General features: G+C 35.5%; 1 protein-coding gene across 1 annotated transcript in view; it reads right to left on the bottom strand.

Moving 5' to 3' along the window:
• The window catches only part of LOC125668321 (cell migration-inducing and hyaluronan-binding protein-like), a 28,147-nt gene that overhangs the window by 2,446 nt on the left and 8,023 nt on the right, over positions 1-17,678 (bottom strand). The window contains exons 9-23 of the mRNA XM_056163739.1: positions 14,792-14,864; positions 13,886-14,016; positions 13,086-13,220; positions 11,448-11,513; positions 10,174-10,308; positions 9,393-9,522; positions 9,133-9,196; positions 8,892-8,927; positions 7,862-7,993; positions 6,377-6,557; positions 5,800-6,012; positions 4,804-5,006; positions 3,288-3,467; positions 3,005-3,182; positions 579-626 (exon numbers count right to left, since the gene is read on the bottom strand). Coding sequence (XP_056019714.1) covers positions 579-626; positions 3,005-3,182; positions 3,288-3,467; positions 4,804-5,006; positions 5,800-6,012; positions 6,377-6,557; positions 7,862-7,993; positions 8,892-8,927; positions 9,133-9,196; positions 9,393-9,522; positions 10,174-10,308; positions 11,448-11,513; positions 13,086-13,220; positions 13,886-14,016; positions 14,792-14,864 — 1,905 coding nt within the window. The remainder of the gene's footprint in view (positions 1-578; positions 627-3,004; positions 3,183-3,287; positions 3,468-4,803; positions 5,007-5,799; positions 6,013-6,376; positions 6,558-7,861; positions 7,994-8,891; positions 8,928-9,132; positions 9,197-9,392; positions 9,523-10,173; positions 10,309-11,447; positions 11,514-13,085; positions 13,221-13,885; positions 14,017-14,791; positions 14,865-17,678) is intronic.

The raw sequence follows: 17,678 nt of genomic DNA, 5'->3' as shown, positions 1-17,678 counted from the left end.
TGTAAAGACTTAGTTTCCTTTCATACAAATTTAACCCGCTTAGAATCATGAAGCAATAAAGCAAACACTCAAATAATCCTAATTTTCACTACATGAATGAATGTGACTTTTTAATTAAGTTTACCCCGTATGTATGGTCCATTATTTCAAATTAATGGCGTAGGCTACAAGTACAGTGTATAAATGAAATTGAATAATGGGGGAGGAGTTAATTTGCGTAATAGGCAATCATAATTTAGTAAGCTAGGTCTCTAATAAGGGTTGTACATAAATCTACCCCGGGCTGCATTTCATTAATATTTACATTTCCAATGTTTTTGCTTTCAAAACTAATATCTTTGCCTATCGCTATGGTAGCTATTTCCTTATGAATACTAAGCATTTGTAAACAATGTGCGTATGAACCTTGTTAAATACAATGTGTCTATTTTAAAGACTGGGAATTCCAGCAGAAATGAAAGTAGAAAAATATCTTCCTGAAATTTCGAATGGTTCTCTCTCTCTCTCTCTCTCTCTCTCTCTCTCTCTCTCTCTCTCTGGTCAGCATTATACGAAGACACATGCCAAATAATACTCACAGCAGGTGGAAACAAGTCATCGGCGGGTAAAGACGTAACTTCACTCCCCTAAAAGAATAATGGTAAAACACCAATAATTGATTTCTAGCAATGCTAGGGTCATTAAGATGAAAAATGCTGGGTGACAATTTAAAACATGAATGTTCAAATGACCAAACAACCTTCAATAAAACCCTCAAAGGGTATACATCTGCATGACGTTTAGCATTAGTTTGACCACCAGTCTATGAGTGGTTAAGGCTCAGATGATTGACGCTTTTACGTTTATCCTTTTAACTTTGATAAGAGTTGTGAGATACCCTCTCGTCTTAAGACTTAAAGGATACGGTTGATCATATAGCATGCATTGCAAAGGCATGTCTTGTTCATAAAATAACACTTACTCATCCCATTAAGAATCCACAATTAAATAGCAATTAAATAGCGCACAACATGACACCACACTCTCATGTCTTAAACAACCGTTGTGTTAATCAATTATTACCGGCAAAAAAACAACATATAGATCAAACCAGATAAGACTTTCGTAATGTCCATACTTTGTTTTAGATCGGCTTTGAACTAAAACCAGTATCCGATGTCAAAGCATTTGGTCGTCTTGGCAGGTCATACAAGAATAATTTTTAATCGAACACCACGAGGACGATCTCTTGCGTGTCAGAATGGTTGTGATTCCGTCCATCCGATGGACAATGAACACAATTTTTACAATTGAAATAACAATATAACTAAATTTTCTTTGGTACCCTGTTACTACACTGAGTGGCCAAAAGTATTGCAACAAACATGGCCGACGTCATTGCTTGATCAGTTGAGTAGGCATATTTCGAAACCAATTATAACAATAAATAATTATTGTACTTACTTTTGTTTGTTAGTATTTAGTGGCATAACCTTTCTGTATTATCACTTGGCGTAATCTTGCCGGAATTTATGCATACAGGCTTCGTATATATACTTGAGATAGGCCATTCCATATCCTGGTCACTGCAGCAATTAGGGCTTGTTTACTTTTGATCTGATCTATCTCTCGATTGAGTTTAATTTTAATGCAACGCCAGACATTTTCTATAATGTTCAGATCTGGGGATTGTGCGAGCCAAGTAAATTTCTGAATTCCATTTTCCTGTTTCCATTCAGATGTCTGTCTTGACGAATGGGGGTAGCATTGTCATCTTGGAATATAAAAGTTCTATTTCCAAAAACTTTTGCAACTACTGGCCAAAGATGAGTATCAAGTAATTCTATATACTTCAGTGAGTTCAAATTACCATCAACAGGCACAATTATACCAATTCCATCGTAAGTTATACATCCCCAAAACATGCAAATTACTTTGACTGGCGATTTACGCTGATTCAGGCAGTATGGTTTCCACTTTTCCGAGGCCTTTCTCCATAAACTAACAGAGTTATTTTGTCCAATTACCACCTGTGTTTCATCAGAAAATATAACTTTCTGCCACTGTTCATTTGTCCAGTGTCTCTTATTTCTACACCACAAAATTCCTCGTTGTCGATTCACTTTACTGATGGTCAGAGTCTTCTGAATTTTTCTCCTTCTGTAGCCTTCCTGTTTTAATCTACACGAACCGTTTTATTTGATACTTTTACAGACGCTGTGTGTTAAAAGCTGTTGTAACATCACGTAGAGATTGTCTCCTATTTGTTTTTACCAGTCTGAAAATTTTACGATCGCCCCTGTCATTAATTAGTCAGTCTTGGCCTGCCACATCTCCGGTTGTTTTCTACACTTTCCGATTCATTAAATGTCTTTAAAATTCTCCCAACAGTACATCAATGTATTCCTATTGTTTCGCTGATTTTGTTGTTATTCAATCCCCTTAAGTTTAAATCTACGATTAATTCTTAAACATCGGATGACAACTCTTGTTTTTTCTTCGACATTATTTACATTCGTTACAATACTGGAAATCGTCTGCTGTTCCGTAATTATTCACGGTTCCCCTCAACAATCATACCCAAGTAAATGTTTACCCAGGATTTTATGTTCCAACACGTTATCTATCCCGATAAAAATAGAATATAAATACCGAGACGACGTGTACAGCGATGACGTCGGCCATGTTTGTTGCAATACTTTTGGCCACTCAGTATAGCTGACCCTGACCTTAATTTCATTGACGCTAGAGGAAACACTTTTTTAAAATTTATATGTAGTAAGAAACATACCAAAAACTCTGAAAAAACCGTGACGTTCTATATAATTGCTAACTGAATTTGCAACTCCTATGACCAAATGTTCATATTACACGTGATATTATCTTTAACTTTGAAATAAATGCAAACGTTTACAGACCCTTGAAGACAACTTGTTTTGAAAGACAGAGACTGGCGATGAATTACAAAAATATACACATGCCTGGTACAAATACAAACAGTAAAGCTACAGATGTTAAAACATACGGCAGGGGCGTCACTGGGATCCCTCTTGTATTTCGGATATGCTCGGGAGGTACAGTCGGAGTCCGTTAAATCTCCACCAATCATCGTTACTACAGCAGTCGGACATTTTCGGTCGAGACAATCAATCACATCAGAATCACCATACTCTCGAAGATGCATGAGTTTGAAAAATACAATCCTATAATACATGTAGTAAAAACACTTACTATTTCCCCCAAAACGAAATGATCTAATTGAAATAATAAAGAAAATCGACTTTCATGAAATAATGAACGATCCCTACCCGGCGTCTGAATCTACAAAGTAATCTGTGGGATTTGTACTGCTATTAAGGTCCTCAATAGAGGTCAAGGCCTTTCCTTTCTTCCACTGTCCCCATTTACCACCTGCTGCAAGTCCCAAGAATTTCACACGGATTGTAGAATCTCTGGGCACACAGAGACCGACACGTGCTGTCTTGGTTCTAAAACATATTGTTCAATATACTATTAAAAAATGGCAGCACAAAATAGAACATTTGGGGGAAGCAAAGAGCATATGAACCTTAACATTCACCTGGATAAGGACAGCAAGAATAGAAAAGCAATACTGTTGCTTGTTTCCGTAGGGAGAAATTTCGTTTAGAAGTTAAGATCTCCATTTCAAAATAATTCACAGTATTTAAAGCTAATGTCACATTGTCCATTTTATATTATTAATTCGTAGTTTCTATCCCCCATTACTTTCCAACCATAGCAATAATCATGACCTAATTCTTTCATTGATTCCTTGATTGATTGTTTGGGGTTTGACGCCGTTTTGACCATTTTCCAGCCATTTTACGGTGGTTACCTATATGAAATCTGTTCGGTAATGAAGGGTTTTTTAGTTTCCCTGACAGTTCCATGTGAATCCTAATTCAGGAGACCGTGTTTGCCCTACTCTTAATTTTATATTCTTTATAGGATTTCTGAGACTGATCACTGTTTCTTATCTTCACTTTCTAATGGACCTTCTAGATTGATGAAAGATGAAATTTTTTGATGGATCTTCTAGATGAATTAGTTATACACCCGAGTCGTTTGTTAAATATTCAGGACTGAACGAAAATGATTCACATTAAACCATTTTTTAAATAATATTCTTATATAAATGTAGTCCTTTTCTGGGATCTGGTTAATTCATCCTAAGGCGTATATCTTTAAGAATAAGAAGAGTTTCTTGCATTTTAATAATGTTCCGAATTGCAATATTATATTCCCGCCCAGACACCTAGTTGATTCCCAGACTCCGAGATCATGATGTCTGCCAGATGTCCAGGGGTAAGGAAGATGATTGTCAAAAATTGAAGGTACAGGGGTTTTAACAGTCTCGTTTGAAGTCAGCATTTCGCAAATTCTATGGTCGTTACAAGGATCTAGTTCGCCAATACAACCTATCATTGGATCAAATGCTATATTACGTGTTTCATACCGATTGTTAGGCCGGTTTTTTTACCTGATCAGGAAATAGGGCTCACGGCGGGTGTGACCGGTCGACAGGGGATGCTTACTCTGCCTAGGCACCTGATCCCACCTCTTATAGGAGTTATGAGATTGATCACTGTTGGTTATCTTCAACTTTCATACATATGATTGTCAAAGATTAAAGGTAACACACGCACTATCTGGCGTATTTGTACCCAAAACAACTGATCCAATGAGTCGTGAAAATTAAGTAGTCACCCTGTTTATACATCCGGTGAATAACTCAAATAATCTAGGAACTATGTACGACCAATCTTTATACATTGACTACTACAGTAGTGTACAGGTACTTACTTGGTGAAGCCAAGTCCAGAGAATTTTACAGACGTCGGTAATTTTCCGTTTAGTTTCGCCAAATAGCTGTATTGGCCGCCTAAAATGGCCATAAAGGGGGCCTGCTTTTTGGCATCTGACTGAATGGGGTTGTCAGGAAGATCGTCTCTATAAATGGAAACATCTTTGGCAACATCTTTCTTTGCCGACCACGATAGACGCACCTATTGTAAAAAAAAACCCAAAATACGGGGTATTTCATAGTTTATATCGCTGTGGTATTACAAGTGTAAGTAAGGTAGTAGAAAGCCCACTCGGTAAGGAGAGCGTGGGTGTGACAAAATAACATCTAAAAATCGAGGTTTGCGGATCCTTCTCCAAGCACTCGTCATTAGGAGTGAAATACCCATATATTATGAGAATTTAACAAGCAAGATCGCTTTCCACAGTACACACTGGGATGTTAAAAACCCCTTCCGCATCTACCTGCAATGGATTTTCTCTTCAAGTAGACATATCTACGAATTTCAACCCACAACAAAATAAAGAAAATCTTTAATGTTTCCAGCTTTCAATTCTGTAGACTTTATGAGATTGATTACTTTTGTTATCTTCATTATTTCATTCAAATATTACTGAAACACAGCTAACTCGAACTGCATAATTTACGATGTTTCGCATATTCATTATTTCACATTCCTATCGAGAATTTTAAATCATGTTCAGACATCAGGGTCGTAGCAGGAATGGTTCTTTTTTGTAACGACTTCTACTGCGACACGAGAACTCCGTTTTTAATTAGATATAATTTATGTGATGTCGGCTATGTGACGCGACACGGGTACTCCGTTTTTAATTAGATATATGTGATGTCGGCTATGTGACGCGACACGGGAACTCCGTTATATACATGTATGTGCCGCTGGCTATGTGATATTATGATATCGAAGATACTCTCGATGTTCCCGTATAAATGATACATTTTAAAAGAAGGATTTCGTATACAACAATATTTACCTGACCAAATGTATCTACACAGGGCATCATTTTCCAGTTACTTCTTTGCGAACAATTAGGTGTCATATGGAAAGGAAGGTCTTTAACAATTTGAGCGTTTGCGCTGTAAACCGACCCATCTGCATCTCGGAAGGTACCAATCAAATCTCCATCCAGACCAGAGAAGCCATTGTCTGTAGCGTTTCCATCAAATACTCGGTTACCCTCGGATGGCTGTGAAAATAAAATTTTATAATTTGCATTCAATTTCTTCCTTTATTACTGGCGCTAAAAAGAGTGATTTAGAAATACTACGAATTAAATAAAAACCACAATCCGTTTGAATATGTTATTTTGATAGATGTTAAAAATGAAGCTGCGACGTCATCATAGGGCCATTATACATCTAACATTATGAATTCCTGCTATTTCCTGTATAAAACATTCACAGTATTACACAACTTTAAATAAATATATCCCATTCTCTAGACCAACTTTTGTGGGGAGTTCATTTTACTAAGAATTGGCTACTTTAAAATCATTAATTCAAGTAGTCTCGACTATATATGACACACATAAAGATCATTAGTAAACATACATCTGCAAATCCGAACTTGAGTCCATCGACCGCGCTGATTGGTGAACTGTGACCATCGTTATCCCGCTGAAAACCTAGAGCACCGGATTTGTAGTTGTCTGTGTCGGCAAAGTCCCCAAACCACGTGTCAGAAACATACACAGGGCCATGGTAAAAAACGAAACCTTGACGAGGTTGGTCGCTGAGGAAAAAGTTTGCATATGCTCATTATTTGAATGATCTTTTGAAGAATTAATCATAAACACACCGCGTAATAACAGAGGTATACACATTTCCTGATGTCCATTTTGTTTATTTTCTAAATGACAATTCAACTTGAATATACATGTAGCATAGTGACCATTTTGTAGACTGTAAACCAATTGTTATCCGTGTGCGAGAACTATATGCAAGATTTGTATGCATATTGGCCCGCGGACAGTTACCGTCTCTGACACGCAGTTCATTCATTAACTGTTTCCTCAATCAATGTCCGCATCAAATACTCAGACGACTTATTACATGTACACAAAGCTTATCACATGCAATGTAAATATGATGCTCAGTTCAAAATAAACTCGAGTTTCAAAATAAACGGGAGGGTGTATTTTCCAAATTATTTCTAACAGTATGAAGATATCCCGGCATCGTAAAGCAAACCATCTATGGTCACACTGAAATAAAGAGTGACACGCCCTTGCTTCAAGAATACTGATACAGATTCATTTATGTGACTTTCGTTTTGAATTTCTGGAACGGCATGAAAATCCTACTATCATATCAGAAAATATATGTTCGAATTGGATATAACCTTTCCTTTTAATGATATTTACAGATGATGGCCTCCCTCAAATTGGATTTTCAGTGGCTCAGTATTGAGTGAAGGAATTTGAAATAAAATGATCATGGTGGCATTATACATAATTTTTTTTAGCGGATCAAAGAATTTAAACGGTTAGAAAACACTCCTTGAAATAACATGATTATTCGATCGTGGAAATTAATCGTCGCTAACTATTTTTAGTGTCTATTCTCTGATAAAAATATGACGACTTTATGATAGATGGTTTACAGTTTGCGGATACATTTCATCAACATGTGAAAAAATGTTAAAGTTTGGAATCCATCTTAGAGGAGTCCGAACAAGTTACGCTCAGCATTTAGAAGTGAGAATCGCGGGTCTTTCAAAATATGACCTTAACAATCGCGGCAGGTATTGGTACGATAAAGAACACTCACTGCTACAGCCTGAGAGATAAGGTAGGTCTAAATTTGTGGTCCCTCACATTTGTGGTCCTTCACCTACACCGGGTGACGTCTCAATATGAGTGAAACATTCTCGACGGGACGTAAAAACAATAAATCAATTCAGACAAGTTGTACACAGAAGTATACATGAATTAAAAAAATACATTCCTTCTAAAATTACTCCACCTTTTGATCTCTAAGTTATGCGATCCGTACACCGTGAAGATAACCAACATTGACTTGCAGACGTATACTTACGCAAATTCCAAAGGCACAGACCGTGGGTATGTTTTGAATGAATTTCCACTCCCTATCACCGTGGGAGTCCCGATGTTAGGTGAATCTCCGACAAAAACACTGTCTTCGATGTATTGCTCCTGTGGAGAACTCCTGAAAAACACGGATATAAATAGATAATTTTCTTAAATTCTCTTAAATTCATATTCACAACATGATATTGGCACATGTAAGTTCTTTTTTTAATAGAATATGATATTGGTACATGTATTTCACGATTTATCTTGTATGGAATATGACATTGTTACATATACATACATGTATACACGTTCAAAGTATCATGTGTTTTTGATGGGGAATATTACATAGGTGCATGTATGGTTTATTATACAGAAATTATTGCATCGTGGGTATACACTTGCTATTCGGATTTGACATGAAGTTGGTAACGTGATCAAATCTTATAATGCCCGAAGTAGATTTGATCATGTACCAACTTAATATCATATCCCAATACTTACATTTACTCTTTAATCCTGTGATAAAATGCATTAGAGAGTTTTGAAGGATATTTGCTTATAAATGGAAAGACCAAATCACTATCAATTTTGTTTCTGTTATGATGTCATTGCAATGGCAGATCCAGGATTTCAGAAAGGAGGTGTGAATGTAGAATATTAGCCAAAATACTCGGCCATTTTGGGTGCCAATCTGGACTTTTACTCGCACAATTTAATTTTTTTAAATTTGTGACGAAGGCGGTTTTTTTTCTTCTAAATTCACCATTGCATTGCATAAGCAAGACGCCAGGTCAAAATAGCTGACTTTTTAAGCGGTGTTTGTATTCATACGCAAGAAAAGACACGTGACCAACTTCATATGAAACGAAAATGAATGTCAGTTTCATTAGTATTGACAATCTCAGTTCATCTGAATTGAGTTTACATATCGTCACAATTGATGTGTGAAGGAAACTACATGTTGTAGCTACATATAAGTTACACGCATTGAATTTGGTATATATGAATGCTATACAATTGTATGCCTGTACCTTTTGAATGTTAATCCGATGACGCTGTCTGAGAATCTAAATGAAAGGAAAATATTTCTATAAACAAGTTCTCTATGGATTAAAAAAGTTTTCACAATGAAGAATGTGCATTGAATCTGATATCGTTTCATGTAATAAGTTTTATTATGCAAAGATGAAGATAATAAACTTGTGCTCATGTAAAAACATTTATCATATATGTATTAACAGAGATGTATTGTACCAGCCTCTGTAGACTTACGAAGATTGAGTGACTTTGATGTATCCACCATTAATCCATGCATTTTGTTTCATGTTTTTGTACGCTGAAATAACCATATGTTATTTTATGTTGATAATGTGTGTAGAAATTGTACCTAGCTAAAACTATAGATTTAAGTCTTTCGTAAAAAATAAAGATGTCCGTAATATCCAAATTTTTAAATCGGAGAGAGTATAGGGATTTTAATTTTCAGATATGCAGAGCCGTTCTTTAAATAACGTCTCTGATTTCGATCTTACCTGTGAGTTTGCTAATCGTCACCATTTTGGCCCCAGATTTAGAATCCTTTGGATCCACCCAAGGTTCGTACTTGTTGGTTGTTCCCAGACTGCCATCAGTGTTCAAGATATTGTCGATGAATAAACCACTCTAAGAATTCAAAAAAAGATGTCAATAGATTAAGTCAGATTCTACACAACTGCTATACAATTTAATGTAAATATGGTTTATGGTTGTAATTTCCTAAATACATAGTGTAATTTACGTTTTTATTCTCGTAAGTACAGTCTATTTTGCATTACTTTGTAAATTTACAAAACAAAGAAAATTCAGCTCTGAGGATGATTGGTACACTAAAAGAATGGTCTGTGACCATGATTTAATGTCGATCTCTCTGGAATAATATTTTGTGAAAATTACCGGACCACAGTATCTAGTGGCTAAAGCCTGCATTATTGAATACTGGCTATGATAAAGGATCGGTAGTGAACACAATTAGTGGCTTCGTGGTCAGCAGTCGGTTAGACATAGGTTAACACAATTAGTAGCTATAGATTGTTGTTAAACATACACAGAGATGGTGAGACAGCAGGGAACATATGTAGTCTGCTGGTGTTGAGCACAGGTGGTGAGACAAATACAGTTAGCATTGGTTCATTACAATACTGTATTAGAAGACTAATAGTAAGCATTTGAACTTACTGGGTCAGCATCCATAGTTGCATCTGGTTGGGTGATTGTGAATAGACTTGATATGACACGAATGTATTCAAACTCATTACTGATACATAAGATCCTTACCATCACGTTGGAATGAGCAACGTTGTTATCGAATTCAAAAATCGCTGTGTGCATGGCTTCGAACTTGTCCATGAAGTTTAAATCCTTGGAGAGACCTAGAGGTTTGTTAGGATAAACAAACCAAAACCCGTGACCCTAGAAATAGAACATAAGATACAATACTACAATTGCACAAAGTGGAATTTATCTTGAACACATTATCCATAGGCTGATTGTGCAGACAATAGTCTTAAAAATTCAATCATATACGCAAGTCGTGTAGACGTATCATGTACATGATGTTTATGATTTTGGGTTCAATAGAGAGTTATGCTATGATAATTATTTCTGTACTATAATAACTATATCTGTTGTATGATAATTGTTTCTGTGTTATAATTATTTCTGTACAATGATAATTATTTCTGTGCAATGATAATTAATTATATGCTATGATAATTAATTATATGCAATGATACTTATTTCTGTGCAATGATAATAATTTGTGTGCTATGGTAATTATTTTTGTGCTATGGTAATCATTTTTGCTATGATTGATTTATTATTGTTTAACGTCCCTCTCGAGAATATTTCACTCATATGGAGACGTCACCACTGCCGGTGAAGGGCTACAAAATTTAGGGCTATGCTCAGCGCTTACGGCCGTTGAGCAGGGAGGGATCTTTATCGTGCCACACCTGCTGTGACACGGAACCTCGGTTTTTGCGGTCTCATCCGAAGGGCCGCCCCATTTAGTCGCCTCTTACAAGCAAGGGGGTACTGGGGATCTATTCTAACCTGGATCCCCACGGGATAGTTTTGCTATGATAATTATAGCGCAGAAATAATTATCATAGCACAACTATAATTTTTACTATGATAATTATTTCTGTGCTATGGTAATTATTTCTGTGCTATGATAATTATTTCTGCGTTATGATAATTATTTCTGTGCTATAATTCTTTCTGTGCTATGATAAATATTTCTGTGCTATGCTAATTATTTCTGTGCTATGTTGATTATTTCTGTGCTATGATAATCATTTCTGTGCTATGATAATTGTTTCTGTGTTATAATTATTTCTGTAGAATGATAATTATTTGTGTGCAATGATAATTATATGCTATGATAATTATTTCTGTGCTACGATAATTATTTCTGTGCTACGATAATTGTTTCTGTGTTATAATTATTTCTGTACAATGATAATTATTTGTGTGCAATAATAATTAATTATATGCTATGATAATTATTTCTGTGCTATGATAATTATTTCTAAATGTTATAACTTTACCTCACTTCCTGCGGCGACGTTGTTTCGTACAAAAGTCTGGGGATTTGTAATCCAGAAAGTTGTAGGCTTCCTGTTGTAGACATCGCGAAAACAGTATATACATGTACAAGACATTTGTCCTGAATGTTCTTTCATAGAAAATACGTGCATAATCTATCATCTCTCAAACTCAGTATTTTACAAATATACAACATGTAAATATGAAAATAGATAGTTACCTTCCTCCTTTATAACATTATTATAGTGATATTCCAATAACACATAATGTACCGGGGTTCTTGAGAATCTTATTTTTAGATTAAGTAATATGCATATGGTGCAGCGTATACATTTTCTTGGACGGAATTCTGGTAATATACATGTATACTAGTATTTCGTTTTGTCTTGACCTAAGGAATGGACATAAACGTATATCCCATCTACATGACCTAAATCTTCTTTAATATTAGGTGTTTGTTTTTCAATATATATTGTATAGTTTGGTTACTGATAAGAAGACTTTTAAGTCTGTTCGTTTTTATTGAAAATTCATTGCCCCACCAGTGATCCGTGAAGTGGATGTAGAGTTTGAGCAGAATTTATTTACACTGCATGAAGTTGCGTGCTATTATTTATACACATTTTAGCCTTGACAGCTAGTATAGGTGTAGATACAAAATGTATGTAGATCTCTGGGAATATATTGGAACAGACTAGAGAGCTACTGATCCATCCTTTATACAAACCTATTTACGGCGCAGGAAAAAGGAATGCGCGATTGAGGCCTCTTGCATTGTCGCCACTACATGTACTTGTGTCCAAACATACCTTCAAATATTCATTAAAGCCCCATGCAACCCGAAAACTCAAAGCTTCAAAAGATTTCATTTGTTTACGTAGCTGTGTTAGGTAGCCAGACAATTCGAACCCCATTGATTTTTGCATCTATTAATAATTTTTGATCCATCGTACATGTATATATTCGGTCTTCAATTATCATAAATACGAATAACTGATATAAAATGAAAAAAAGTATAATGTTTATAGATCGCTTGAAGCTCTTGAGTAATAAAAAGCAATACTGGTATCGTATGAAAGCCTAGTCTAGTCCTGGCCCCCGACTAATAGCGAAGTGTAATACAGAGTGGCGGGATATACACCAGACTAATGAAAGCCGTTCACTTTCATTTCAGTAAAGATTATGTTATGTAAATGTTTTACACATAAATACTATAAATTTGCCATGTTTAGCACCACCCTGGAGTAAGAACCTCTACCCCTGGTATTATGATATTTAGAATTTTGGTTGTGGCCTTCCTGCTCTACATGACTATGGAATAAGCTTTTCTTACAGATGTGCTGATGCAGAGAAGATGTTTTAAAATTGGTCAATTTCAGCCTCGCCCCTAAAGCTTCGGGGGAGAAGGAGTCCTGAAATTTCCAATTTATTTCCCCCTTCAAAGCCCTAAAGATACTTCATGCCAAATTTGAAAAGAACTGAAAGGGCAGTCATCAAGAAATTAAAATTGTTGAATTCGTAATGCACGGCACATGATGATAGACGCAGATCAATAGCAATCGGTCAACTGAGTGGCTATATCATAAAATACGTAATGTGAACATTTGTTATACATATGTATGAAAGGGAGATAATGATACTAACTTGTCAGATTTTATGAGTTTTCCCTTCCTCTGTCCAGCTCCCAAATTACCTTCTAATACGTTTCTTTTCTCGCCACCATCTTCCAGAAAGTAACCATGACCAATATTATTCAAGCAGAAGTTATTCTTAACCTGTATATAAGAAAACATTCAAAGCATTCATTCCAACTAATTAAAGCAAGATAAACACCTGCTTATGAATGACCGGTGGCGGTAGCACGTTCATTTCGTGACTAGGGGGTTCGTAGTTCGAGCCCGGTCGTGCCGAGGCCGCGTTTATGTCGACATTGATAACAAAAACATTGTGTATGATTTTTCTTTTGAAATGCTAGATAACTTGAATTGTGAGATCAAGACGAAGGAATATTGGAGGGTGTTAAAAAGCTAAAAAATAAAATATAATAACAAAGCTTGTGGTTTTGATAATGTATTAAATGAGCATATATCCTCAACTGTAAATATATTTTTATCTGTATTGTAATAATCCAAATGTGGTTAAATTTTCTGAAATAACATCAACTACATGTGTTAAAAAATTGAGAAACCTATGTTTATTTATAACAAAAATATACGATTTAGTCTGTCCTCCATAACTCATACATATACATGTTTTCTATTTTGTTTTTTCTCGCTTCCTTCTTTTCTGTTCTCCCCTTATGTGAACATGATTATGTTTGTGTCTCTCTTCTCTGTATCTCCTTTCCCTTTGGAATCTATCACATGTACTTGACCTCATGTACCACGTATTGTTGGTTTGGGTGAATAAAGAAACTTTAAACTTGAACTTGATAACTTACCAGTGCGCCGTGACTACCATGCAAGGTGATGCAACGAGCAAATGAATCGTGGATACTGTTTCCACTTAGTAAGGACGGCTTTGATCTGTCATCCACATCTCCACACATGTGGAAGTGGAGAGGGTAGTTCCCTATGAACGAGTACATCGAATTGTGTATTATATACAGGTATTTCATACACAAGTAGTATATGATTGAGGAATATATAGAATACAGAACACTTTATTTCTAATTCAGAGTCCAAAATAGACAAGCATGAGATAATAACAAATTTTTGGGACGACCCGTCCCTTCTTCGGGGCATACGAAAAGAATTACATAATATGGTCAATATTAACAGAGAATTATAACGAAAACTACAATCACTAATCTACAAACGTATTTACAACGCAGACATTTTGGATCAGCTCTTTGGACGAATAAGGCATGTCCTAATTCGCTCCGCTTTTAACATTGATTGGCAAGCCTAAAAACCAAAAAACATGTAGTCTGCGTTGTAAATACGTTTGTAGATTAGTGTAGTTGTAGTGTTAGATGTATTTATATGTAGTTTGTGTTATTATGCTCTGTTGATATTGGTCACATTATGTAATTCTTTTCGTTTGTCCTGAAGAAGAGACGGGTCGTCCCGAAAATTTGACAATCTGGTTGTTCGTGTCGTTAGTCACTTTAGTGCTTTGTATATATATATAAATATCCAAAATAGTTTTGTTCATATCTAAAGCAGAAAATTTTGGATAGTTTTTTCAATAAAATCAAATATATCTTCTTTTTTTTTCATAAGGAACATATTTTATCATTAAGAAACGTTTGTTCCATTTTTGTACTTTGCTTTTCCTCGTATGAAAATGGCCACACCACAACAAAGTGTACATTTTGTGGATACTGTGTTCATAATAAAAGTACCTAGCGATGTCTGTTGTCCCATGTTCTTTAATTCCACATTCTTCACCTGTACTGTCTTGAAGCCCTCCCGAAACTTCAATATATAAGTGGAGAAAATATAACATTCTTTAAAGTTAAACAGTAGTTGTGTTAAAGTCAGTTTAAGTTTTAAAATGTTGTCTTGAAGTTTCAAACTTTATGTCAAGTAAATCGGAGTTTTCAATAATATAATAGAATATAAATTTTTTAACTAACAAACATTGATTGCCAGATCAATTCTATGAATCTGTGATTTAGTCATATAAATTGCACATGGACATTTTTCTAAAATGAATTATACTATACGTTCAAAATAATTATGTATCATGGTTGAAGTTAGTAAAAATGTGTGACAGACACCAGAAAAAAAAATTAACTTCAGAAATGAATCTTATAATTTTTTTCATGATGTTAAGCGCATTGATGACGAAATTTTCCGTCCAATTTTCCCTGATACCGCCATCCAGAAAAGAATTATAAGATTTATTTCATATATCATTTAATTATGTTTTTAAATAGTAAAACCAAATTTAATAGTTTTTCTCATCAAAAGTACTAAATTAACGTTTTTAAAATGGCGCGTAGGAATAACTGTACGTAACAATGAAAACAACCACATGGCTGTGAGTTCAGGTCAGGTAAAGTTATTGAGCAGAATTAAATGGATTGGACGCCAAATTAAAGGTACAATGGTTAAAAGATGAATTAAATAAGAAGGAAGAAAGACAAGCGGTGACTCGATGTATGCTGTATTGCTGGAGGAAACGTTGAATACTGCTTGTGTCGTGGGAACAGTGAAATGTGACTCGTAGGTTTTGATGCAGAAACCAAACGCATATTTCAGCCAATCACAATCGCCGCAGATTTTTCAAGACAGAAAATATTGAATTATTTTAATATTTACACCCAATTTAATGATAACGAAATTGAATCATATTTTATTCTAACTCCAAGCCAATATGCTAAATAATGAAAACTTCCATGTCATTTTATGAAAATATCCCAAGATAGACTTACGGAATATAAACGATATTTTGACTACAACTATACTTAATCATTTATTTGTTATTCTTTTGGGGGGGTGTTTTGTGAATTTGAAAAACTCAGCATTTGACAAAGGGTTATCGCCCTTGGTAAAACTCTTTAGTAGAAGTAAAAACAGCGTACTATTTGTAAATATGTCGTCTGGAAGTGTAGTTTACCATGCAGTGCAGCGTCCTTGGAAAATGTGAAATTAAGTGTTGTTAAGACTTCATCACTGACCATCTTTGTGAAAAAGTGTCGGAAGTAGGCCTTAAGCCATGCATTGCACTTGTAAAACACAATGACTACCGCATATGCGAATCCGTTAAACTTTTACTTAAAAATTAAACACAAAGTAGTCGCCAAGAAAGCTGTGCGTAATTCCAAACCAACTAAGCTCTCTGTCACATTGACACCAGACACGATGGGTTGAGATCTCTTCCACGTCGAACGCACATGAAATGTGCAAGCAGGAGAGGGATATAAAATTCACTTGAGTACACTATCTTTATCTTGATATATGTACAATTTGTGGATAGACGGACAGATGAAAAATATTAGATCACACCAAGGGCGTAACGGTGCTCGTCACGCACATTCAATATTCATAACAAAGTTCTATAAGATATGTTGAAATGATTTTACATATGCAAGTGAAAATACGCGTCCCTTAAAAATATATTTTTGGTTGAATAATTCAGAGAATTCACATGAATGAGAAGAAAAAATCTCTTCCTGTGGCCTTTTGGACATAAAAAATACCACATAGTTTTCCACATCTGATTCATATCTCCACATTTTAACGGCAAACTAGCAACAAAACTTTATGACAAACGAGATGACGTCAGCTACTCTATCATCAACTTCGGTCGCGGTAGCTCAGAGGTAGAGCGATCGCCTCTTAGATAGCAAGGGACAGTTTCGCACCATAGGCCCGGTCAACTTAAAAAAAAAAGAAGGAAGTACCCTATATTTGAAGTGATATTACATGTGTAAAAATGTATACAATAATTTTAGGATGCATGTCAAATGTAGCCGAGTGCTTAATAAAAATGTTGATATACAACATGTAGGTGTCATCATGATTCCTAGCATATAGATGGGTGCAAATACGAAACTAAGACACGTGGTCAGTTGCTGAAGAAATTCCGGTGAAAACATGCAGGGTCCAGCAAAAGGTCTGTAGCTGTGAGGGAAGGTGGATGGCCCCATATGAAAGGTAGATTTTTGAGAAGGACAGATAGGGTTCTTGATTGTGCACAGTGTCCAAATCACCATGTTTGGTACTGTGATGGTGTGGAGATGGTGCGGATTAGCCCAAATGAGAGAAAATCAAAGCAAAAAAGGGGAACCTGCTCAGAGCATGTTTTGTGTACCAGCACCAGTATTTATAGATTACATGTAAGTTAGGGTCATAAATTATCAACTACACTAATATGAAATACAAGTATTGACATAAAAGGGAAATATGATTTTTCACTAGTCTGTCATAATCTGACTTTGATGTATACTCCCTATCCACATGTTTCAGAACCAAAGAAATTGTGCCCTGCCACCTTAACTAGGAGCTTGTGAGTTCCAAGCCTGCTCGTGCCATGGCCGCGTCAAACTTAAAACGTTAAAATAGATAGTGATTGCTCCTTCGACAAACCCTCGGGATTTAGAAGCTAGAATCACGGATTTTTAGGAGCGGACCTCATTAATATTTTCATGAGGAGTAAAGCTTTTGTGCTGATTTGGAATCCAGTATAGGTAAGGTTTCATGTTAAAAAAATCTGTAAATATTTCTAAAATACATTATACATGTACATTGTTATTTAAGAAAAATATCGTGCTGAATCATTTT

Source organism: Ostrea edulis, chromosome 4 (genome assembly GCF_947568905.1).
Source record: "Ostrea edulis chromosome 4, xbOstEdul1.1, whole genome shotgun sequence".
NCBI lineage: Eukaryota > Metazoa > Mollusca > Bivalvia > Ostreida > Ostreidae > Ostrea > Ostrea edulis.
This window is presented reverse-complemented; position numbering and strand designations above follow the sequence as displayed.